Source organism: Cannabis sativa, chromosome 1, assembly GCF_029168945.1.
Source record: "Cannabis sativa cultivar Pink pepper isolate KNU-18-1 chromosome 1, ASM2916894v1, whole genome shotgun sequence".
NCBI lineage: Eukaryota > Viridiplantae > Streptophyta > Magnoliopsida > Rosales > Cannabaceae > Cannabis > Cannabis sativa.
In genome coordinates, this window is record NC_083601.1 from 38,840,187 (window position 1) to 38,864,258 (window position 24,072).

Consider the following 24,072-nt stretch of genomic DNA (forward strand, 5'->3'; position numbering starts at 1 on the left):
GAATAGAGAATAATATTATGTAGAATATAATTAATATAAAAATTTAGGAGATTTAAGTTTTTTTGTTGCTTTTTGTTTTGAGGGAATATTTGTTTTAGTATGTCTACGTCGTTTAACCCTGTTGACCCTGTTGGTGATCAACTTTCGAAAATTCCATTGGAAGAGGAAGAAGAGCCAGCATTTCAATATGATCAGCCACTTGTTGAAGATGCAGAGATTGATACAAGGTGGAGTACTATTGGGCAATTTTCGAAGACACTCCTATAGACTTCATGGCTATGCAGAATCTGATGGTAGTGTTCTGGGAACCAGGAATGGGAATGTATGTGAAGGATTTGGGAGAAATAAATATATCTTCCAATTCTATCATGAGATTGATGTTCAGAGAGTAATCGACAGAAGTCCTTGGACGTTCAAAGATGCTCCTCTGATATTCGAGAGACTGAAGCAGGATATGTTCCAAGGGCTGTGAGATTGCATCATCTTGAAATCTGGGTGCAATCGCATGATATACGTTCGGGTGTTAAGACTGAAAGAATGGTGAAGGATGTTGGGAACCACATTGGGAGCTTTGTTAAGTCTGATGAGAATAATTTTAATGGGGTGTGGAGGGATTACTTACGGGTAAGGGTTCAAATTGATATTGAGAAACTTTTGAAATAGAGAATGAAGTTGCAGCAAATCAGAGGAGACTGGTTTTGGATCAATTTTAGGTATGAGTTTGTGCCTACATTTTGTTTATTTGTGGGATTATAGGCCATACAAATCAATATTGCTCTCGTTTTTTTATCAACCAATTTCCACCATTGTTAAACCTACGGCACGTTCATGAAGGCGGTGCCCAGAAGAACGCAGTACACTATGGGTGTGAAGTGCTTATGATCGGGTTTGTCTAATTCTGAAAGTTACAGTGGTTCGGTGGGGGCTAATCTCAGGAGTGATGGGAGGACTGATGTCCCTGATGTTCAAGGATTTCATGGAGGCTCTATCCCGAGTTTCGTGGGTCTAGGAGTGATTCATGGCTCTAAGTGGAAGTTACTAGGGGAAATCTGAGGAATCAAAATGTAGATATTGGTGGGAGTAATGGGAAGATAATTTAGGAAGTTTGGGGGATATCCATGTGTCATCTAATTCAAATATGGATGAGGAGGGAATGGTTTTCTTGGATTCTAAGCGTAAAAGGACAGGTAAAGAAGTTGTTATTGGGCCTGGTGGGCCTAAGGAAAATGTTAGGCTATTTTTAGCCTAAGTTTCGGGTCACATTTTATAGTTATTTTTCTTCTTTATTATTATTTTTGGAATAGAATTACGCTTGTTTTCTTTGATTTCAGGTTTCTACACTTGGAATGTATAAATTGGACAAATTTCGGGAAACAGTGATCTATAAAATAGAGAAAATTTTGAAAGAGAATAAAGCTGAAACTTTAATCCTAAATTTGACTATGTTCTGATCATATTTTGGAAAAAGTCAAAACATAAAAGTTTTAGATCTCTTTTTTATCTTTCCAACGCATCTTGAATCAGCTCATTTGGAGTTTGTATGAGAAACGTGTTTTTTTAATGCACTTCTGGCCGCGGCGAGACCACTTTTGGCCGCGGCGAGCGTCCGTACGGTCAGGGGTATTTTTATCCGACGAACCCTAAAAATTAGATATAAATAGAAAACTGCGATTGGAAGTCAGAGGAAGCGATTTGGAACCTTAAAACACAACAGAGAGCGGCAGGAAGAGCAAAGTGATTCAAAGTGAAGATCCAGAATTCATCCACAAACAGTTTCTTTCTCTATTCCTCTTTAATTTCTTTATGTTGAATATTGTCATAGGAATGGTTATGGATTTATTTCTGAACTAAATTTCCCATTTAGGGAGGATGATGATTGTTGTTTAATGTTTTTGCATAGTTAATGTTTAATTGTCATTCTTCCATTCTTGTTTGTGAAATTATCTTAATTTGTGCTTAATTTCATGTTTAAGATTGATCACCTTGTGCATGCTTTATGATCTCAATTCGAAATCTGAAAAGTGAGAATTGAGAATGCTAAAAATTAGATAATCGATGTTCTATGTGAAACGAGAGTATTCACGTGACTTATGTGACAAGTAGATTATTACCTAATGCTGATTTCATGTTAGTTTAATTAAGGAATTAATTAAATAATATGTGATTTAGAACCTAGAAGATCTGAAAAGAGCTAGGTTACTTTATAATCTGTCATTCACTACAAGAATAGGATAGCAATTAGGCATTAACGATTTGGGTAAACAACAACAGGATTCACCTCCCTGTCATCTCATCTTGCTTAAATTTAATTGTGTTATTAAGTTTTCTGAATTACTTTAATTCTTTTAAATCATAAATACTTTTGATTTGCCAAATAGAATTATAGGTATAAATAGTAGTAATTAATCCAATTCCCTGTGGTTCGACCTCACTTGAGTGAGCTACTACTTGACTGCGTATACTTGCGTAGTGTTTTATAATTTTCGTAACAGAAAACTTGGATGTGGATATGGGTAATGATAAAAGTGCTCACTCAAAAAATGTTTTAATTGCGGGCTCGACCGATCGGGCTCGCCAATCATCATGAGTATTTTAAGTTAGAATTGCCACGGGCTTGGGAACCTAGGGATTTTTCAATTCTATAAAGATATGGTTTATCAAAAAAAGCCCACTTTTATTTTTCTATGTGAAACCTTATGTTTGAAACCAAGACTGGAGATGTTATCGACTTAGCTTGGTTATGAGGGAATGTTTTCTATTGATGCGCAGGGCATGGGAGGAAGTTTAGCTATGTTATGGAAAGATAAAAATGATGCTAAAGTTAGAGGCTTTTCCCAAAATCACATTAATTAGGTGGTTCATAATGACAACTTACAAGATTAGAGGCTCACCGGTATGTATGGTGAACCTAATCGTGCTCTTAGAAGGAACACATGGAATCTTATGAGATTGTTATAGGAAGAATCGGCTCTCCCTTGGTGCATTATTGGAGATTTGAACAATGTTATGAGTCAGGTGGATAAAAGAGGTGAAAATCCCTATCCTAATTGGCTTATTGAGGGATTTCAGCAAGTTGTTTCTGATTGTGATTTAGTAGATTTGGATCTTTTGGGTCACCAATTTACTTGGGAAAAAGGTAGGGGCACTGATAGTTGGATCGATGTTCGGTTGGATAGGGCTCTTGCCAACTCAGCTTGGGTCATGAACTTATTCCCGAATTCCCGATTGGTTAATCTTGTTTTCACCACCTCTGATCATTGTCCTTTATTTTTAGACCCCAGATTTTGGCTTCATTCAAGCTATTTGAAATTGTTTCATTTTGAGAGTGCTTGGCTCTGAGAAGAGTCTTCTTTTTCTATTATTCAGGAGCAGTGAGCAGGTTGTGGGTCTAGCAACAATTTTGATAAGTCAGTGGCTTTAGGAACGTCTTAGCTTGTGGGGAAAAGATTTGACTGGTAATTTTAAGGAGAGGATTCAAAGTTGCAAAAGAAGATTTGGTGCTCTTAAAGGTTGTACGAATACTGAGTCGGTTTCTCAGTACCATGAGGCGAAAAGATTGCTTGCTGAGATTTATCACCAAACAGAAATTTTTTAGAGACAACAGTTGAAGCAATTTTGGTTAAAGGAGGGTGACTGAAACACTAAATATTTTCATGTTGCGGCCAGCTCTCGCAGAAGAAATAATTTTATTCACCAATTGAAGAATGAGATGGGCGATTGGGTTAAGTGGAAAACTGGTTTACCCCAGGTAATGATTAATTATTTTGCTAATATTTTTCATTCCTTGAGGTCCCATGGTGATGATATTCTTGATTCATGAGGATAATGTTGCTCTGCTTCAGCCGGTTTTGAAGGAGGAGGTTCGTTCGGTTGTATTTCAAATGCACCTAGATAAGTCTTCGGGCCCTAATGGTATGGCACCAGCGTTCTATCAAAAGTGTTGGCATATTGTTGGTCAAGATGTGGTTAGACTTGTCCAAGGCTTCTTTTGGGATAATGTAATGCCTAAAGATCTTAATGCTACTAATCTTGTGCTTATTCCGAAGAAGAAATCTCCTTCTGTCATGGGAGATTTAAGGCCCATTTCTCTTTGCAATGTGCTTTATAAGTTCATCTCAAAAGTGTTGGCTAACAAACTTAAAAGGTTTATTGTCCAAGGTAATTTCTAAGTTTTAAAGTGCGTTTATTCCGAGACGGCTTATCACCGATAATGTACTTGTTTCCTTTGAAATTCTTCATTATTTAAGACATAAACAACAAGGTAAAAATGGATGCATGGCTCTCAAATTGGATATGAGCAAGGCGTATGATAGGATGGAGGGGTCTTTCTTACAATCTATTCTGCTTCGAATGGGTTTCTCTATTGACTGGGTAAGGATGATAATGGAATGTCTGCGGACTATTACTTATAACATTGTTCATGGAAGAGATGTTCTTGGGCCTATTAATCCTTCTAGAAGAATCTGCCAGGGGGATCCAATTTCACCATATCTCTTTATTATCTGTGCGAAAGGTTTCTTGGCTCTAATTCGTCTTTACGAAGAGAAGAAATGGATTCATGGGTGTCGAGTGGTTCGTAGGGCTCCTTTTGTCACTCATATGCTGTTCGCAGATGATAGCTTCTTGTACTGTACTGCTACCAGGGAGGAGGCGCAACGTGTTCTAGGGTTGCTTAATAAGTTTGAAAAGGGTGGGTCAAAAGGTTAATTTGAATAAGTCTTCTATATTTTTTAGCTCCAACACGGATGATGGGGTTCATCATACGATTCTATCAACTCTTCACATGAGAGCTACTGATGACCACAATTTTTATCTTGGTATGCCGAGTGTAATTGGTAGAAATAAGACTATGGCATTTGGTTTCTTGAAGGAGAAGGTTAGGAAACGCATTCAAAATTGGGATAGTAAGTTACTTTCTAGGGCAGGAAAGGAGGTTTTATTGATATCAGTTATCCAACCTTTACCTTCTTACACTATGAGTATTTTTCTAATCTCCCTTGAAATTTACAAAGATATTGGTTGAGTTATGGAGAGATTCTGGTGGCATTCTAAGTCTTCATATGGTAGTGGAATTCATTGGAAAAGTTGGGACAAGCTGTGTCTCCATAAGCATAAAGGAGGTTTGGGTTTTCGTAACTTGCGGAATGTTAATTTGTCTATGTTAGGCAAACATGGATGGCGACTACTGACTAATTCATCTTCTCTTGTTGTTCGAGTTTTTCAAGCTAGATATTATCCCCAAGGTACGTTTCTTGATGCTGAGTTGGGTTCTAATCCGAGTTATGCTTGGAGGAGTGTTTTTGAAGCCCAGGAGATTGTTAAATTGGGAGCTAGATGGAGGGTAGGGTCTGGAATTTCTATACTTGTTCTTAATCAGCCCTGGCTTTCTTCCAAGGATAATCCTTATGTGGTTTCTTCTCATGAGGCTCTTTGTGACTGTAGTGTTTTTAATCTTCTACAGATTGATAATATGAGCTGGGATGAGGAGCTTTTGGAGGACTTGTTTGTTCAAAGAGATGTGGAGCTTATTCGTAGTATACCTCTGCCTTCAACTCTGAATATGGACACCTGGTATTGGGCATATGAAGCTTATGGAGGTTGCTCTATCAAGAGTGCTTATCCAGCTTTGCAAGTGCGTAACGAGAGATGGAATTTGCAAGATAATTCTGGTTTTTGGAAGAAGTTTTGGTACTTGAAACTTCCCCTAAAAGTTAAGAATTTTTTCTGTGGAAGGCTCTTACTAATTGTCTTCCAACTCTTGTATCTCTTCAATCTAAACGGATTAATGTGTGTAGCATTTGTTCTCTTTGTAATGGAGAGTTAGAGACCATATATCATATTATGGTTTGGTGTCCCTTCACCAAAGCTTGTATGGATCGGGGACTGGGATTTTCTTTTAGCGATGGGAAAGACGAATTCAGTTGCTGGTTTGAGTGTTTCTGCAATACTCATCTAGGTGACAGTGTTGATAAAATAGCTGTGATTCTTTGGGATGTTTGGGGAGCTCGAAATGACTTTCTTTGGAACAAGAAGATTGCTTCTGTAGAAAGAGTAGTCTCAGCTGCAATTACTTACCTTGAACTTTGGAAGTTTGCTCAGATTAAAATGGAGTTGTCTCGACATCTTCTGGTCAGCTCTCGACCTGTAACGAGCTCTGGATTAAACCGTCTATGAGTGAGTTAAAGGTTAATTGCGATGCTACTCTATTTTCAAGGGAAAAGAGCCACGGTTTGGGGGTGAATAGCTCAAAATCACGATGGTGTTTGTATTGCAGCTGCTGCTGTAAAAAGCAGTGGTGATCTCAAACCTTTTATGGCTGAAGCAATGTCTTTGAAGGAGGCTTTGAGTTGGGTTAAAAATACCTGGGGAGATGGAGCCTCTTTTGAAGGATTTGTTCCTATGCGGTGGTGATGGAATCAAATTGTCTCATGTTGGTTCATACCATTAATAGTAATAGGCAAATTCTTTCTCCACTTGGTCTTATTATTTTAGATTGTATTAGTCTTATACAATCTATTTCTTTGTTTCACATTTCAGTTCAGTTTATTAAACAGTTTGGAAACCAAGCGGCTAATTAGTTAGCTCGTTCTTCTGGTTTATGTCCTGACCGTCTTTCCAGTAAGGGGGTTGTCCTTACTGGTTTGAAAGTTATTTTAATAACTAATTTGCTTTAATAAAAGTTATATTCTTTGTTTTAAAAAGAAAAAAAATACAAAAATTTAGGGTTTCAATTCGTGAAGTTTTAGAGCATGCTCATGAATAAGTTAAAATTTTCATTTATTCAGATTAGTCCGCAATAACTATGTTTAGTAATTGTTTGACTTTTGTGAATTGTTTGAAGTTGTTGGCTTTGTATTTCACATATCCTTCGTCGAAATAATAAGGTGGGAAAAAGAACGAGGAAAGTAAAATTCTATTTTATTATGTATAAATTTTTAAAAAATTTCTCTCTTACATTCTCAATTTAGAAATTAAATTTTTTGTACTTTATTTCCTTTGTTTCTCAATAAAATTCGAGAAATTTACAAAAATACTAAAATTTAGGTTAATTTTTATAAAAATATTGTCACATAAAAATCTTTTAAAAAATACTGTGTTTTTATAAAATAACAGTGGAACACAAAATAAAACAACTAAAAATAACATTGAAACAACTAAAAAATAACCGTAGAACAATAGTGAAAACTTAACATAGTACACAATATAAAACTAATTTTTGAAAAAAATTCTGCAGTATAATAATAACAAAGTAAAAATTTCAATATATAGTGTAATTATCCCATAAAATTCAGCATCCAATCACACCCTAAATAAACAAAAATTTACATTTTTTTCCTTTAAAAACAAAAATTTGCATATCCTAATATTCTCTCTATATGTTTTTAAGATTAGTCTTCTAATAACAAACTGTATTAATGAAAAAAAAAATCGTAAAAAAGTTGTAATATTTTAAAATAAAAATTTTCTTCTAAAAAAACCTCCTAAATACGTTACAAAATATATATAAATAAATAATAATAACTAAACAACCCCTCAATTGTAAAATCTCTATAAGTAGACTAGATCCCATCTACATTATACCCATTTCACTGTATAGTTTTATTTTAAAAAAATTCTATTTTTACTGTTTTTTGATATAAGGATTCTAATATTACTGTTGAGAAGCTGAATAGAGAGAATCCGTCAACCTCTTGTCTCACGCATACTATAATTAGATTTTCGAACCATTAAAACCAAAAAGCCCAAAAAACTAACAAAAAAACAAAACAAAAACCACCTCACCTTCCCATTCCACCAAAACCACTTTTATCGTTTTTATCAATTTGTTTCCTATTTTTCCAATTTTACAAAACCAATATACCCAATATCCAAAAAAAAATTTCAAATTCCTCCTTTAATTTTCTGGTTCTTGCGGTCTGACGAGTCATTAGCGGTGGCGTTGGGTTTTTGAATTAGGAGCGTACACGTGTAAAAATGGTAACGGCTGTGATGGAAGGGGAGTGGGGCACGTGGGAGGAGCTCTTATTGGGCGGTGCCGTACTCCGCCATGGGACTCGGGACTGGGACACGGTCGCCGCCGAACTCCGAGCAAGAGCCCTTTGTTCTTACAATTATACCGGACAGGTAAAAAAATTAAAAAAGAAAAATCTTTTCCCATATGGTAAAATTAGATTACATTAATTAAAAAAAAAAGTCTGGTTTTAATTTTTTATCAGTGGGTGTGCGTTTATTTTAATAGTGAATTTAATATAGTTTTTTCTTTTTTTTTATTGACAATTCATCGCTTTATATATTTTAATTGGAGATTTTGACCATTAAAAACGAATTTATTCATTCGTCCAACATAAAACAATTACTCATATTTCGTTTACTTTTAGTTTTGCAAGGCATTTTTATCGTTTATTGTACTATTGCCTACTTTTCAAATCCTTATCTTATCTGTTGCCCTCTCCAATTTTTTTCCCTTTTTCCTTCATATAGGACAGAAATTACCGGACAAGAATATGAACGTTAAAATAGCTTTTTATTAAGTTTCCAATTTGTTTCGAAATAATTTTTATTTATTTTTTTTTGTCTAATCACTTATAAATTTTTAAATTTTTTTAATTTATTTATTAATAATGAAGTTCAAATAATTATTTAGGACATATAACAAAAAACAGTTATTTATACAGTTAAATATTTAAATTTTATTTTAAACATTATAATTATTCAAAAAATTTTAAAAATTTACAATTATCCAATATATACAATTATACAAGAATTAAATTAAAACTTTTTTTAAATGACAAAACAGAAAAAAAAAAAATCTACCGAGAGAATATCCTATAAACTTACCTAATAATAGTTAGAATAAAGTTGTTATTGTGATCATGACAGAGAATATATACTCAAAATTAGTAAGGAACGCGATAAAAAAAGAATATGTATAATTTTTTTTTGACAAACGAAACATTAATCTCGGTAACATTTAAAATGTAGTTTTGCACTCTTTTAAAGCGCTTCTATAATTTTTTGGAGCTTCTATGATTAATTAGTCGTTAATAATTAATTTTTCTAAAACCCGGCTGATTAACGAATCCACAAAAATAGTCTACTCAAGTGGTTGAACTCAAACTCTAGAATACACGGCAAAAACATTTTGACTAGCTTGGTCGTTCCTGGCCTCTTGGGACATTAACATGCTTGACTTGGAAAAAAAGAAAAATAGGGAAATTAAGAATAGCTCAAAGAGTTGGTAGATAAGTAATATACTGCACACACAAATTTCACATATTATTAAAATAATTCAATCAATCTATCTTTACTTCAATTTTATTTACGATATATAGCTTCCACTTTATAAAAGTAATTTGACATGTAAGTGTGTAATTTATTACTTACTCGTTATTAATCATATTTGTTAAGCAAAGATTGAAGATTCATAATATGACCAACCATTACTTTTTTTTTCTTTGGCCGTTTTGCTTCACAACCAACCTTTATAACATAGAAAGCTTTACTATTTATTGGTTTGTAGGTGTGCAAAGCCAAATATGAAGATTTGCAACATCGTTATAGAGGATGCACGTGAGTATAGACTTGCATGGCATTTTGTCGTGTTTTAAATCCAAACGAACGGTTTCATAACTTCATTTGAAGACAAAATTATTATGTACTACTTGGGATTGTGCACTTCCTTTCCTTTCTCCTGATTTGACTTAAAAGTGGTTTTGGTTGAGCTTTATGTGTTTTGTCTATCAGGCATATGATTATAGTGGAATTTTAGTTTTTTAGCAAAATGAATCCCTTGTTTTATGTTCATTTTGTTGCAATTTTGCTTCAGGGCTTGGTTTGAGGAGCTACGAAAGAAGCGAATGGCAGAGCTGAGGCAGGCTTTGGACCATTCAGAAGACTCAATAGGGTTAGTCCTTTTCGTTTTGCTAACTTTCTATTTCAACCTTGTTCAAAATTTAAAATACAAAAAAGATGCAATGTGTATATTGGGCCAAACTTTTTTAACATCTCCTTAATGGTTGGAAGATGAAAAAGAGTAGTTCACAGCTCTCAAACTGATTATCCTTTTAGCTATATTTTCAAAATCAGCATAAGTGGTAATAATGAGATCTAATTAAGCCTAAATAGAAACATAAATTCTTAATTTCCATATTGGAGGATGTGGAATTAGTTTTAGTTGGAAACAGAAAGACAATTCCATATACAGCACACTTGAATTCTTAGCACGAATTGTATAACTTTTCGGTGAATTTCCATAAGAAAGAAAAAGAAATCTTCACTGTTGGCTGAAGAAATATTCAGCAGCCTCTAAAAATGACCACATCAACCCGTGATACATTCCATTTGGGATTATTAGCATTTTTGAAATAGAAAACATTGTCAGGTCCAAGTCCCTTACTTTACATTCCTCTAACTTTGAGTTATAATATAATATAAGTGTGTTAAAATATATGAAATTGGTTTTTAGAAGGTGAGCTGCTATGTTAGAACATGTTATTGTCTCTTGCCACAGATCTCTTGAAACAAAACTTGAAACTCTGAAGGCTGAAAAAGGCGTCCCTCGAGTCAACTATGCCTCCAGCCAAACTGAATCACCTTCAACTTTGCAAAAGTTAGAAGGAGTTGATTCCTTCAGTAAAGAGTCCAAGGATGGTCTTTCTGCTGGTAGTTTTACTCTGGAAACAAGAACAAGCTGGTCGGCTGAATGTCTAAATCCGTGCACTGTCTCAGCCGAAGAGACAGAGACAAAGCTTAAAGATTTACACTCTTTCAAGACAGCAGAAGCGTGTAATACTGAGAAGTTAGCAGACCATGTACATGAAAGACAAGGAAGTATACTTAAGAAAAGGAGAGGGAAAAGAAAGAGAAAAGATTGTAGCAGGGACATCAAAGAAAGCAGTGTTGGAGAAAGTGGATTCTTAGATTCAGCTGAGGCTGTAACTGCTTTTCGGTCTAAAGAAAATACAACCAGCGATTGTGGTGAGGTTTCTAGATCTTCTGGTTTAGATAATCAGAGTAAAGGGACAAAGAAGGATAGCATTGATGATCTGTTGAAGATTTTCAACTCCATTGTGGAACATAAATGTGCCTCTACCTTTCGTCGTCGGCTTGACAGCCAGGTATGGAAATGACATAATGATTTTTGCTGTATATGCTTTGCCACAACTGAAAAGTTATGTTAGCTCACTTTATTGTCTATATTAATTTCTACATTGAATGTATGCAGAAGAGAGGAAGATACAAGAAAATGATTAGGAAGCACATGGATTTTGACACTTTAAGATCAAGAATCACCAGCCGATCGGTGATGTCAGTTAAAGAGCTCTTTCGAGATCTTCTGCTGCTTGCGAATAATGCCTTAGTTTTCTACTCCAAGAACACACGTGAACACAAGTCTGCTTTGCTTCTAAGAGACCTCACCACGAAAACATTGCTCCAGCATTTCAAAGACTCTACAAGCATCAAGGCTGCCTCAGCCAACATCTCTGTCATAACAACAATTCAAAGTAGTCCTCCTCCTCTTCCTCCTCAAGTTAAACCCAGAAGCAATCATTCTGGCAATAACAAAAACTCGGCTGTTAAACCAACCCATCCGAAGATTAATGATGCTGCGAAGAGTCCCAAGAAAGGCTCTAGTCAGGCAAGAAGAGTTGGACGTAAAAGTAATACTCAACAACAACCAACCGTTGCTCCTGCAAAGGGAAGGAAACGAGGCCGGGTAAGGTGAAAGTAGTGCAAATTTAAATTGGTTCAACTAGTACTAGCCTATGTTAAACCAGGTAGAGCTTCAGGGTTTAGATTCAGCAGATATGGTAGCCTAGGGATGTCTTTCTTGTACAAATTTTTAGTCTTTTTCATCTGGTAATGTAAGACTTGAGAAGTTATGATCTTTCAATGTAATATACTTAGCTGAAAAGGAACACAAGAATATGATTTTGTAGAGCAGTTACCTGATGTTCTTTCTCTATTTTGTGCCTATATTTGTAAAACATGCACCTCGAGTTTTGTGATCATGTGATGACTTCTGTTCAGTATATACATTAAGTGCATATTCATATTCATTTAATTTTAAATGTGTTAAAACTTAAAAGAATACATAGAAAAAGATGTCAAAATCAAAACATATATAAACAAATAAAATCCTCTATGCTTATATACCTTACTAACATTTTTTTTAAAGAAGAGTAATGGCTATTTTTCACGAACAGAATTCATCGCAAATTTGCACCAACATGGTAAAAAATTTAAAATGAAATGGCATCCAACTAAATACAATTTTATTTAAGCAAATAGCATAACGATTAACGAGCTAAATTACGTGCAACTTTATTAGCTTCTATCTATTGTGAGACATCTTTGCTCTAGGAATAAATAAAAAATAAGAAATTTCAAGGGAAAAAAACAAAAAAATACAAAAAAGGAAAAAAAATTACAAAAATACTTTGGGCCGGCCCATTAAACATTTATACAGTCCACATACAAATATTTACAAAAATACCACATGCACTAAGCCTTCAGCTGTGCAGAGCGAACCATAAAGATGAAAATACGCGCTCGTTTCAAAACTGCAAAACAACCAAAATGAAACCAAAACGAGAAAAATACAACTATTAATTCAATTGATCTGATTCAAATAAAACTGATGAAAAAGCACAATGACCACAACTATATTAAATTGAATTAAGTGTTGTGGCTTTTCAAGTTGATTTACAGTTGCATCATTATTTTATATTAGTTTAATTCAATTGTTTGCAAGAATTTATTTTGGAAATAAGAAAAGGAGAAAACACTTTGAGAAATAGTTAGTTTCTGAAATAAATTTAAACGTTTCTTAATAGTTTCATTTTAGTTTTATTATAGTTTATTAACAGCAATAAATATAAATTGTAAATAAACAAGTATACAAACTATAATAAAACTATAAAAAAACTAAAAACAACCGACAATGCGAAAACAACTCTACGAATATAAACTACAAACATCTAAATCGAATTGTTACCTAAAAAGAACAAACAAACAACTATACCTAATAATATTCCCAAAACACATCATACATAAACATATTAAACTATTAAAAAACTAGAAAAAAAAAAAAAAAACTAAAACCCACTGATTAGAGACACTAAAACAAAAACAAATGTTTCAAAATATCTAAAAAAAACTAGAAACACAAACAGAACATAAAACACAACAAAAATGAAACGAAAGTAATAAGAAACAAACTAAAATGCCAAACCCAAGAACAAAATAAAATTGATTAAAGAAAATTAAAGTCCTAAAAATCCAAAGAAAACCAAACGAAATTTTAAAATGAAAAACCTAAAATATCACAAACCAGAAAAAACCAAAACGATGAAATGGAAATACAAGAAAATGTTTAAACTGGGGGGAAACGAAAATGAAACCGAAAACAAACCTCGGTTCGAACAAAGAAGACCAACATTATTGTTTTTCCCATAAACATCTTCAGCCATTTTTTCTTGCACACAGACCTTTGTTTTCTTCTTAGGAGGAGCTCTCCCACGCTTCGTTAATGGAGGAGCAAAATCAGAGTCTTCCTCCTCAATAAAAGGACGTTTTCCCTTAGCTTTATTAGCTAGTGATTTCAAACCCATTTTGAATTTTTTTTTTTTGAACAGGGGAAGGAGATGAAGAAGAACGGGTCACATCCATTTTATATAAAGATTGGGAAACAAAAAGAAAGAGAGAAAAAGGTTATGGGATGGTTTAGAGGGAGTTGAAAAAATTTTGAAGAACAAAAATGAGAGGGAAAATGGTTGAGGAATCGTGGGGAGTTAAGGTTCAACAATGGAGGTTATTTGTTATTTCAAAAAAAAAAAAAACTGAAATGAAATAAAAAAATCAAAGGAAAACAAAAGAAAAAGAGAGATGGAAGTGATTGAGGGATGCATGATGGTTGATAGGTGAGTTGACGTGACTGGTGCATAGATGTGATGTGTATGTGGTATATGTGTAATAAAATATAGAGAAAAGGTAAAAAAGTTGATTTGACCGTGTGTAGGTTTATATGTAATAAAGTGTGTAATTTGTATTTTTTGTGTAAAAATTTCAAATTTCAAATCATAAAAGCTATTAATATTTGATGCTATGTTGTTAATAGGTTGGGGAAACCGGAGAAAATTTGTTTCTATAGATTGGACAGTACTGCCTAACTTGTTTAAAGGATTGCTTTATTGGCTTGGTTTGAATTTTTATTTTTATTTTTCGAAAATTCAAAACTGACCTAAATTAATTAACTGCTTAAACCAAATCAATTTATTTGGGAACTAATTAATTTAATTTAAACTTATCGTTTGTATTACTTAATTATTCTTATTTATTTTAAATAATTTTTTTCTTACTTTTCAAAGTTTAGAAGACATGAAAAACAATGATAAAAAAATATTTTAAAAATAATATTAAATTAATATCATATGTCTAAATTTATTCTTAAATATAAATAATTCAAAAAAAAAAATATTAAGTATATATATATAAATAAAATTTGACGGTTTGATTTAATTTAAATTGTTGACGAGAATTTTAAAACCGTGACCATTAAAAAATTCTAAACCGTATGAATTAATCAAATACTAAATTCTTTCAAATAATTTGTCTCCAATCGATTGAGACATATAGGAATGGTATGAATAACCTTAATTTTCATAAAATGTAGGTACTAATGTAATATGTGTCCTTCAAAAAAAAAAAAAATGTAATATGTGTTATTTTCGACAAATACATAATTTAATATTTTATTTATAAATTATAACTTATAGGGTTCGTATAAGACATATAAGAAAACAAATATTCCTCAAGTAATGAAAATAAAATCATATGATTAAAAAATAAATATTATTGGTGGGCATCGGATAACTTGGTGGGTAAGAAAGTCAATACAAATTGCTTATTGCTTGACTCCTTGTCCTTGTTCTCTTCCTTTACTCTCCTCTCCGTCTACTCGCTTCCATTTCTCCTTCTCCACTTCAAAATTCGAAATCCTCCGCTGCTCTATCTCCCTATCTTCCCTCGTTGTCTTTCTCCACACTCGACGGTGCCCACCGGTAATCCCTTACATTTTTCTCCCTTTGATTAGTGCGATCTGATTATTCTTTCGTTTGTTTTCTGGGTATTGTGATCTTAATAATAATTAGGCACCGGGTTTAACGCCTTTTTTTTTTTCGTGGGCTGTTCGTTTGTTGAAGATATCTTGTTTCCCTAATTTTTCTTGGCAATGGTATGGATAGTTCTTTGGGCATTGCGATTAATAACTATGTTTCATTTCTGTTGGGTGCGGTATATAAGGTTGAGTCTGGATTATAGTTGATTTTCATTCTGTATTTATGTTGGGTGTTGACATCTCGGCTGCGTGTTTGCTCTGTTTCATTTTATTATGTTTGAGTTTTTGAGATAGTAAGGCTTGATTAGATTTGGGCTGAGATTTTTTTTTTTTTTTTGTATGTTTTGGGGGAAAAAATGTAATACTCAAGACGCTGTCATTTTGTATTCTTCCCTTTAATTTATTTATGTTGAATAGTAGCAGATATATCATTGGTGTTTCTTTAATTTTATTGCTATTTCTTTAATTTCCTTAACTATGTATGGGATGTCTGGCTTCAGATTATTTGGTGAAGAAAATAAATGGGGGGTATTTTGTTGGTTTTATTTGGTAATAAAGAAAGCAGTTAACCAATTAACTTTTATGAGATGTTTGACGGTAATTAGAAAAATGTTAAAAGAGCAAAATTTTATGAGATTAGTTGAATTGCCCATGTGTAAGGATGATGAAGGAGACCGATTAGTTGCCTTCTAGACATGTTTGAAAACTGAATATTGTTTGTTGATATAAACAAAGACCTTCATATTGATAATGCTTGAGAATATTTGACTCAAAAGTAAATTTTCTTGAAGATTATATCTTACCAAAGGAAAAGAAAAACTTTTGTTTGGGGGAAAGGGAAAACAGTGGTTAAGAACCATATGGACTCTCACCCAATTTCAAATAGAGTTTTTCAATTCATTTGTAGGATTCATGGTCAATGAAGTTATAGTATTCCAAGCAAAGGGAGACCAGTTAAGTATACTAGTGGATTCAATGAGGGGCATTTGATTATCTCTTCCAAAGCTGACAAAAATAATTAAACAAAGAGATAGTAACACAGAAAAAATTCAACTGCCCATTGTCAAAATTCCCTTCTCCTAGCTTGCTTCCTTATTCAGTTAACTGTATCTTACTATATGTGTGTGTGTACTCATATTAGAGTTGACAATTGAGTTTTCGCATCTATCCCATATTGGTAGGTACTTTTATCCAGGTTCTCCTTCGATAGCAAACAAAGGGGTCTGAAGGGGGGTTTTCCATCTGCTGTGAGTGGGATCTCATTGGCCATAAAATGAAGTCTCATTAATGTTTATTGTTAATTTCTTTATATTATTACCTTTCACACTTTGATGAGTTTTTTTGGTGGGAGAAGGAGATGTGCTTCTTAATTGGTTTGAACTTCTCAAAAATTTATGCCTTGTTGAACAAACTGATGGAATGGATTAATGTTAAGATTCTTTTGGTTCATAATTAACTGCTTAATCCAATGTGTTCATGCAGGTTCAAGCTCACAGTTGAAGTTTCAATGGCCAAAAAATCTGATTTAAGACCAACAATGCTATCTGTATACCTTTATATTCCCAATATCATTGGTGGGCATTGGATTTTATTGATTTATTTTGGGTTCTGTATATCTTTTAAATTACTTGTAACATTACATTTGGCTGCATTGGAATCAATGAAAAAAAAAACATGTTCATCTGGAATTCTACTCTATCGTGAATTTACTTGATACTAAATAAATATTGGTGTTCTCATTTATTTTCTTTTTATGTTCTTTGTTTTAAATATACATACATCATTGTGATTTTCATTTTTGATAATTATAATTACAGTTATTTGATAAAGGTAGTTTTTGGGGCCAGTCTAGTTGTTATGCTTCCCAAACGACTATAAAACGCACCAACTTCCTATTAATATTTATGACTGTATTATTCAGATAGATCTTTAGAAAATTATATAAAGCACCCCCTTGGATGAGTCCATAGCATATTTAAATGTGCCCTCTGCTGTGAAATCTATGAAATAACTGATCAACTCTCTTTGTAATTGGCTTCAGGATACATAAGGGTTCTAATGAACTGTTTTGCCTTTGCCCAATGCTTTTCCAACAAAAAGTTATTCTCCATCCTTTATTTTATTAGGTAAGAAATAATATTTAAGGCCTATTACTTTTTAGTTTTATTTTCTTAAGCATTTGCGCATAGAAAGTGTTATATGTGACTGAATGTGCTTTTCTCAGCTTTGTGTGTGATGGCATAGATGGTTGGTGTGCTCGCAAATTCAATCAAGGTAACGAACTATACATTGACAATTTTGTGGAATATCTGTCAAATTATAGGAGCAATATACAGCAGTTAGCTTTCAACAATGCATAGAATGTAACAAATAAGTTGTTTCTTTCTTTCCTCTGCCAGTTTCTACATTTGGAGCTGTTTTGGACATGGTAACAGACAGGTGTCATATCAACTCCCCTCTCTCTCTCTCTCTATGAACACACATATATCATTTGGAACTGTTTCATTAGTATTTTGATTTTCTTTTTTTTTTTAAACTAATTTGTGCTGAACACTCTTGTCCTTACAAGGTTTTGATTCATGTGCTATATATCTCAGGATTAGCACTGCCTGTCTACTTGTAATTCTTTCCCAAGTGTACCGGTAATATTACATCTTTATGTTCGTCATATTTTATGGAAGTTTCCGTTATTTATGTAAGATTTATATTTTTAAGTTTTGGTTTCGTGTTTAATGCAGGCCTGGTTTGGTTTTCCTCTCATTGCTTGCGTTAGATATTGCCAGTCACTGGTTGCAGATGTACAGGTAGTTTTCTTTTTCTCCATTGTTTTTTATTTGGATCTTCTTCTTTAAATAGAGTCGAAACTTTGTCCTAACATTTTTATTTGCTTGACTCTAATGCTTTTTATTTCAGTACTTTCTTGTCGGGCAAGGTTAGTCATAAAGATGTGAAAGATAGCACTAATTGGCTTTTCAAGTTATATTACGGAAATAGGATGTTTATGGCATACTGCTGTGTGGCTTGCGAGGTAATTTGCTGCGTCTGTTTGTGTACACCAGTTTTCTGTAACTGCAGCATTTCTCTAATTTTAACTAATTGAGCTTCTGCAGGTTCTTTACATATTGTTGTTTCTTCTTGCAAAGAACGACTCTGAGAATTTGATGAATGTAAGTGATTACGACATTGTCAACTCAATTTTTGTGTGATTGTGATTCCTGCTAATATCTTAATTTCTGACCCCCTCTTTCAGGTTTTAGTAAGCTCAGCAAAACAAAATGCATTGCTTGCTGCTCTACTTGGGTTGAGTTTATTTGGATGGGCGGTCAAGCAAGCTGTTAATGTTATACAGGTAATGACTCTTTTATTACATCTAAAGTGGCAAGGAACAATATGCTAAGAGTTTGGGGATACAATTAGTAGGGGTGCACGGAGGGCAGATTAGGCAGCTTTTGGGCTGATTATGTGGTTTCTTAAAAGTGCAACCGCATAATTGCCCAATAAATAAGTGGTCTGGGCTACATAACATCTCACTCTCAACGAACTTCAAAATAATATCTTACCATAACAAAATTGTAGAAGAGTCCAACTAAAATTAATTACACAGTTTATTGAGCCTTTAGATGTCTTATTTGTCCAGCCACCCATTCAACAACAAACTTAATTAAGTATTTTCAAAAAAAACAAAATTAAGTAGCAGATAACATCTGATACTTTTGTTTGGAGTTTGGTATGTATTATCCTCAGCCTTAAGTGGCATTATATATATGTGCAAGACCATCATCCAAGGAATCTTATAACAGCCTGCAGAAAGCATCAGGTCAAGCGTATAAGCTCTTAGCATCATTCAATGAAAAAATTTAAAAAGGTTAAACACTTTACCATGAGTATTCTCATCATAGAATTTTAAACAGAATAACATCTACAGTACACAGCTATCATTAGCATAAATTATTTGATCCTTGTAGAGCTATGAAGTACAAGGCGAGGAAATCCACCAATTTTTATTTTCTTTTCATTTTGTTTTTCTCCTCAGATTTCAAGAGAGTAACAACTTCACTTTAGCATTAGAAATAGGGGCCTTTTAATTTTTTGTTACTTTTATTTCATCCTATACTTTGGTAACAAAATGCTTGAAATGCAGTGTTATTACAGTTACGCAAAGCTATGAAATTTTTTGATAAATTACATAGAATAATTGTTCATAATTATTGGGTGTTTTCTGACTTCTGATCATGAAATTCAGTTGAAGACAGCTGCTGATGTGTGTGTGCTTTATGACGTTGAGAAGAAGCATAAGCCCTAAGGCTTAAAAATTTCTTATAAAAATCAAGCTGGGTCCCATGTTCATACTCTGTTGCTCACATGTTAAATATCCATCTTAACATAGTGTAGATGGGTTTGATATTAGCAATTAATTAATTGTAACAGTAGGTGTACTTTGATGACATGTTTCATCTTTGTTGAATTTTCTAATTTACCCCCTTTTTTTTTACCCTCTATGGGGGTCTGTAAATTGTGAATTAACATAGTCTTGTTACATTTTGGTTATGTGTGTGACAGTTTGCATCATAATTTTTTTTACTAATCATAAACAGTGACTTTGCATAATTTTAGATGATGTTTTGTTGTGTATAATTCCATTGCAAAATAACAGATATTCCAAGAACTTGCTCAATGAAACACTCTTTAGACAAATCAATAAAATTTATTGATATCTTTTTTATTATTATTAAAAAAAATTATTGATATCTTAATTCGGCTAATTGAAGTGCTTGCTTAGGCATCACAGCCGTGACAATCATGTACTTTGCATACAAAATGGTTAGATGTTGAACCATTTCACACAAACCATCAATATATTGGATTCAAGTGAAATTCAAATCTTGACAAAGAAAAGAAGTATGAAGTAATTCCCATTTTGGTTTGTTCTTGGGTCTACACTTCATTTGTCGCCATTTTTCGTTAATTTTTTTAAAATTGACACATTCTTATTTAATATTGAAATAATTACATAAGGCACCATCTTTTATAAAATAATTATATTTTTATGTTCAAAGAATGTTCTTTTACATTTTTACGGTTTTCTAAAAAATAACACGAAAACAACATAAAATCAACAAGAAAACTACATAAAAGTAACATGAAATAACATCAAAATAACAACAAAAAATAACGTACAGATAACAAAAAATTAAAAACAAATTAACAATATTACAACATAAAAAGACCATATTTTCTATAAATAAAATCAAAAAAATCGTAAAAACGTTTAAAATTCCGTGAAACCGTATTTTTGTAATTTTTTTTGTTGTTGTTTTTATGTTTTTGAGAAATAATCCCTTTAATATTAGAAGTAATAGTTCTGTTTTTATATATGCCATATATATATATATTAATTAATCTTTTAAAAAAAAATAATTTGGTAACGTAGAAATTAGTAATTTTTCCCCCTGAACTTTGACATGTAGTAAATCGTGCCCTTTGAATTTTTTTGGCCGTTAAAAATTCCCCCCGAACTATTGAGATTGTTAAATTTAACGACTTTTGTCTAATTTCATTCAATTTTACTGTTTCAGTAATTGTTTATCTACTAAACCATGCTCCACAGATTTTGATATCTACCAAATCATGCCCCTCAAACTTTGATATGTGTTAAATCATGTCCCTTGAACTTTCATCCATGTTAAAATATTTTTACTAAAATTAGACAAAAGTCCTTAAATTTAACAATCTCAATAGTTCGGGAAGAATTTTTAACGGCCAAAAATGTTCAGGGGGCACGATTTAGTACATGTCAAAGTTCAGGGAGAAAAATTACTAATTAGCCAAAAAAAAATATCTGTGGAAAACTAATAGTTTTTTTAAAAAATTGTGTTCAAATAAGATTAAGAGTGTATAAAGGATTTAAATTAAATAATGATGAAAAATGAGATAAAATATTATAGAAGGAAAAAAAAAAGGGTTGTTCTCCTAATTAATATTTGATGAATTTCCATTCCAAAATATACATATTAATTGTCTTTTTTTTCACTAAAATGAGTAAATGACCAAAAATTTCATTAAGGAGAAGTGGAAAGTTACATTAGTCATCTTAAGGAACAAGTAATTACAGAAAGAAAAACCTAAAAACAAGGTCGAGAGAATATGAAGTTAAGGAGATGTTTGATTTTATAACTTAAAAATTATTTTTAGTTTTTAAAACGAAAAACAACTTTTGGAAACTAATAGGATTGTTTGGCTAAATTTTTTAAAAACTAAGTTTTAATAAACTAGAAAACAGAAGACATCAAAACGTAGTTTTCAACTTTCAAAAATAATTTTTTTTGTCTAAGTATTATATTTTACGTTTTTACTCACATACTCGCACCATGGAACTCAAATCTCGGACACGGACCCAGACCATGGAACTTGAACCCCAGATCCTGGACCCCAGACACGGACTCGGACCATGGAACTCGAACCCCGAACCCGACCCAAACCCGAACTCGAATCCGGACCCCAACCCCGGTCTGGGACCCCGTTCCTAACCCGGACCCCGACCCCGACCCTCGGCCTGACCCGGACCCTGAAACCAAACTCGAACTCAAGCCCGGGTCTGGGTCCAGGTCAAGGTTCAAGTCGGGATTTGAGGCGGGGTCTGAGTTCGAATCTGGGATTGGATGGGTTCATGTCATGATATGGTGTAGAATATTAATTTTTTAAATAAAAAAATGTAAAAATAGTTTTAAAAAACCCAAGTCAAATATTATTAAAATTTTAAAACGTTAAATTGCGGCATAAATATCTAATATTTCAGATTTTATACATTTAAATACCTAATGTTTATTTTTTATAGGAAAAAATACCTAATGTTACATTTCTCTTACACCGTTACTACCACTTCTGTTAACTTATCATAAATATAGACACGTGGAGGGCTCAAATGCATTACATTTATTTATTTTATTTTAAAATATTATGTGAAAATTGTTATGAGAACTGATTTTTTTTTGGGAACAAGTAGCATTTAGTTTCTGATATTAAAAATATTAAGTTTTAATAAAATAAAAATAAATGTAATGCATCTGAACCCTCCACGTGTCTTTATTTATGAGTTAACTGAAATAGTAGTAACGGTGTAAGATAATTGTAACATTAGGTATTTTTGCCTCCAAAAATAAACATTAGGTATTTAAGTTTATAAAATCTGAAACATTATATATTTATGCCGCAATTTACCCTTTTTAAAATAACAAAATTTATTTTCTATTCTCACTTTTGAAAATATAATTCTGATAACTAAAAATTAAAAATACAGCTAAACAGACTCCAAATAACCACTTATGCATTTTTTTTTGTAAAGAGTATGTTATCTTCATATGTGTTTTATTTGTTTTCTATACAGAATTTATCGTGCAATATTTTGGTTAACATTAATAGAAAAAATATATATGTATACACTATAAAAATTTTTACTTTTAGCCACAACAAAATTTGTGACTAAAGATTAAAAAGTTGAGGCTAATTATAAATTATCATTATTGTGTAGTGACTAAAAAGTTCGTGGCTAAAAGTATTAGTTACAAAAATTACAATTTGTTGTGACTAAATGTATTTTTAGTCACAATATTTGTTGTGATTAAAACTAAATTAGTGACAACTTGTAACTAAATACTACGTTTGAGTCATAAGTATTTTTTTGTTGTGACTAAAAGTCACATTTAGTCACAAAAATTTTATGTTGTGACTAAAAGATTGTCACTAAAAGTAACAGTTTTTTGTAGTGATAATCTTATTAAATGCGATGATCCTATGCAAAAAAAAATGCGAGGGTCGAATAATCAAATAAATAATTATAATCAATAATCAATTACAAAAAATTATAATAATTGAATAAAAAAGTGTAAAAAAGAAAATAATTGAACATTTTTCTGATATAAAATTTGTTAAGATTTTGTTTGTTTAGTGTGTTAATTAATTTCTTCTTTGTGTATTTATTTTGTAGGTTTACTTAAATTGTTTATTTAGATTGGATATAGATGGTCTCAAATTATTTTGTTTAAATTTTTAGAGTAACATGGTTTTATATAAGTGGTTTTTTTTTTTTGTAACAATTTATATTTTGACTTTGTATACTTTTTAGCTAGACAATTAATTTGTTGGCTTGATATTATTCTTGGTCCACATTTATCTGTTATTCTGATCACTCTTTCAAAAAATAAAAAATAAAATAAAATAATATATAACAATTGATATTGAAAGTGGTGTCTCATTATTTGATGGAAAAATATTTTAAATGAATCTTTATTTTAAAATATATATTAAACCCTAAATACTACATTTAATGTTGTTAATATATAATAGCGGGATCTTTCTTCTCATTCTGATATGATGTTAGCTTTCATAGGGAATTAAGGTTGATACTTGATACACATATTAATTGGGACTTGGGAATACTCTATTTGTAGCAATAAATATTGAAAGAAAAGAAAATTAATAAAAACAATATATATGGAAAATACTAAGGTAGAATCAAAAACTTATGTAAATACAGATATTTTTTTTTTCATTATCTGTCACTTTTATATTTAATATTAATATTTAATTAATTTTCTTTATATTATTTTTTTTTAATAATTTCGTTATATCAATATAAGAAAAATTACTTGTTTTTAAAAAAATAAATAAAAAAAAAAAGTTGTTAGTTAAATATATAATAAATTACAATGCAATGTTATTATTTTGTTTTTTTTAAAAAAAAAAAATCATTTTAGAGTTATTAGGAGTGTACCATATATTTAATTAGTAATTTTTTTTTTCTTTTGAGAAAAATAACCTTCCTTATATTGATATCAATAAAATAATTAAAAAAAAATAATATAAAAAGAATTAATTTAATATTATTATTAATTATGAGAGTGAGACATAAATGAAAAAATATATATTTATATGTATAGACATTTTTTTGTAACTCT

The 24,072-nt window shown here is 31.9% G+C and overlaps 3 protein-coding genes across 5 annotated transcripts; all 3 read left to right on the top strand.

Moving 5' to 3' along the window:
• The first annotated feature begins 5,026 nt into the window (after positions 1-5,026).
• On the top strand, positions 5,027-6,411 carry LOC133034507 (uncharacterized). Its single transcript, XM_061109602.1, has 3 exons — positions 5,027-5,688; positions 5,796-6,166; positions 6,275-6,411. The coding sequence occupies exons 1-3, from the start codon at positions 5,027-5,029 to the stop codon at positions 6,409-6,411; spliced, it is 1,170 nt and encodes a 389-aa protein (XP_060965585.1).
• Positions 6,412-7,596: 1,185 nt separating this feature from the next.
• On the top strand, positions 7,597-12,011 carry LOC115706847 (uncharacterized). Of its 2 annotated transcripts, XM_030634604.2 has the most exons (5): positions 7,597-8,124; positions 9,521-9,570; positions 9,827-9,904; positions 10,511-11,117; positions 11,225-12,011. In XM_030634604.2, the coding sequence occupies exons 1-5, from the start codon at positions 7,975-7,977 to the stop codon at positions 11,723-11,725; spliced, it is 1,386 nt and encodes a 461-aa protein (XP_030490464.2). In that variant the 5' UTR covers positions 7,597-7,974; the 3' UTR covers positions 11,726-12,011. The 2 variants fall into 2 exon arrangements, with proteins under 2 accessions (XP_030490464.2, XP_030490465.2); XM_030634605.2 differs by lacking the exon at positions 9,521-9,570 and having other exon boundaries at positions 7,648-8,124.
• A 2,847-nt stretch (positions 12,012-14,858) lies between these two features.
• LOC115707523 (probable CDP-diacylglycerol--inositol 3-phosphatidyltransferase 2) lies at positions 14,859-19,726 on the top strand. 2 transcript variants are annotated; one of them, XM_030635526.2, is made up of 12 exons: positions 14,859-15,062; positions 16,300-16,365; positions 16,601-16,692; positions 17,160-17,244; positions 17,343-17,392; positions 17,518-17,557; positions 17,716-17,760; positions 17,857-17,922; positions 18,032-18,146; positions 18,229-18,285; positions 18,369-18,467; positions 19,362-19,726. In XM_030635526.2, the coding sequence occupies exons 3-12, from the start codon at positions 16,626-16,628 to the stop codon at positions 19,419-19,421; spliced, it is 684 nt and encodes a 227-aa protein (XP_030491386.2). In that variant the 5' UTR covers positions 14,859-15,062; positions 16,300-16,365; positions 16,601-16,625; the 3' UTR covers positions 19,422-19,726. The 2 variants fall into 2 exon arrangements, with proteins under 2 accessions (XP_030491386.2, XP_030491385.2); XM_030635525.2 differs by lacking the exon at positions 16,300-16,365 and having other exon boundaries at positions 14,860-15,062.
• The last annotated feature ends 4,346 nt before the right edge of the window (positions 19,727-24,072 follow it).

Excerpts from the sequence above, each read along its gene's own strand:
- LOC133034507 (XM_061109602.1), top strand. The coding sequence starts at position 5,027 with ATGGAGAGATTCTGGTGGCATTCTAAGTCTTCATATGGTAGTGGAATT. Across the intron at positions 5,689-5,795 it reads GGTTTTTGGAAGAAGTTTTG|CATTTGTTCTCTTTGTAATG; the intron begins GTACTTGAAACT and ends TAATGTGTGTAG. Across the intron at positions 6,167-6,274 it reads AACGAGCTCTGGATTAAACC|CTGCTGCTGTAAAAAGCAGT; the intron begins GTCTATGAGTGA and ends TTTGTATTGCAG.
- LOC115706847 (XM_030634604.2), top strand. The coding sequence starts at position 7,975 with ATGGTAACGGCTGTGATGGAAGGGGAGTGGGGCACGTGGGAGGAGCTC. Across the intron at positions 9,905-10,510 it reads CATTCAGAAGACTCAATAGG|ATCTCTTGAAACAAAACTTG; the intron begins GTTAGTCCTTTT and ends CTCTTGCCACAG. Across the intron at positions 11,118-11,224 it reads GTCGTCGGCTTGACAGCCAG|AAGAGAGGAAGATACAAGAA; the intron begins GTATGGAAATGA and ends GAATGTATGCAG.
- LOC115707523 (XM_030635526.2), top strand. The coding sequence starts at position 16,626 with ATGGCCAAAAAATCTGATTTAAGACCAACAATGCTATCTGTATACCTT. Across the intron at positions 16,693-17,159 it reads TTATATTCCCAATATCATTG|GATACATAAGGGTTCTAATG; the intron begins GTGGGCATTGGA and ends AATTGGCTTCAG. Across the intron at positions 17,558-17,715 it reads TTGGACATGGTAACAGACAG|GATTAGCACTGCCTGTCTAC; the intron begins GTGTCATATCAA and ends TATATATCTCAG.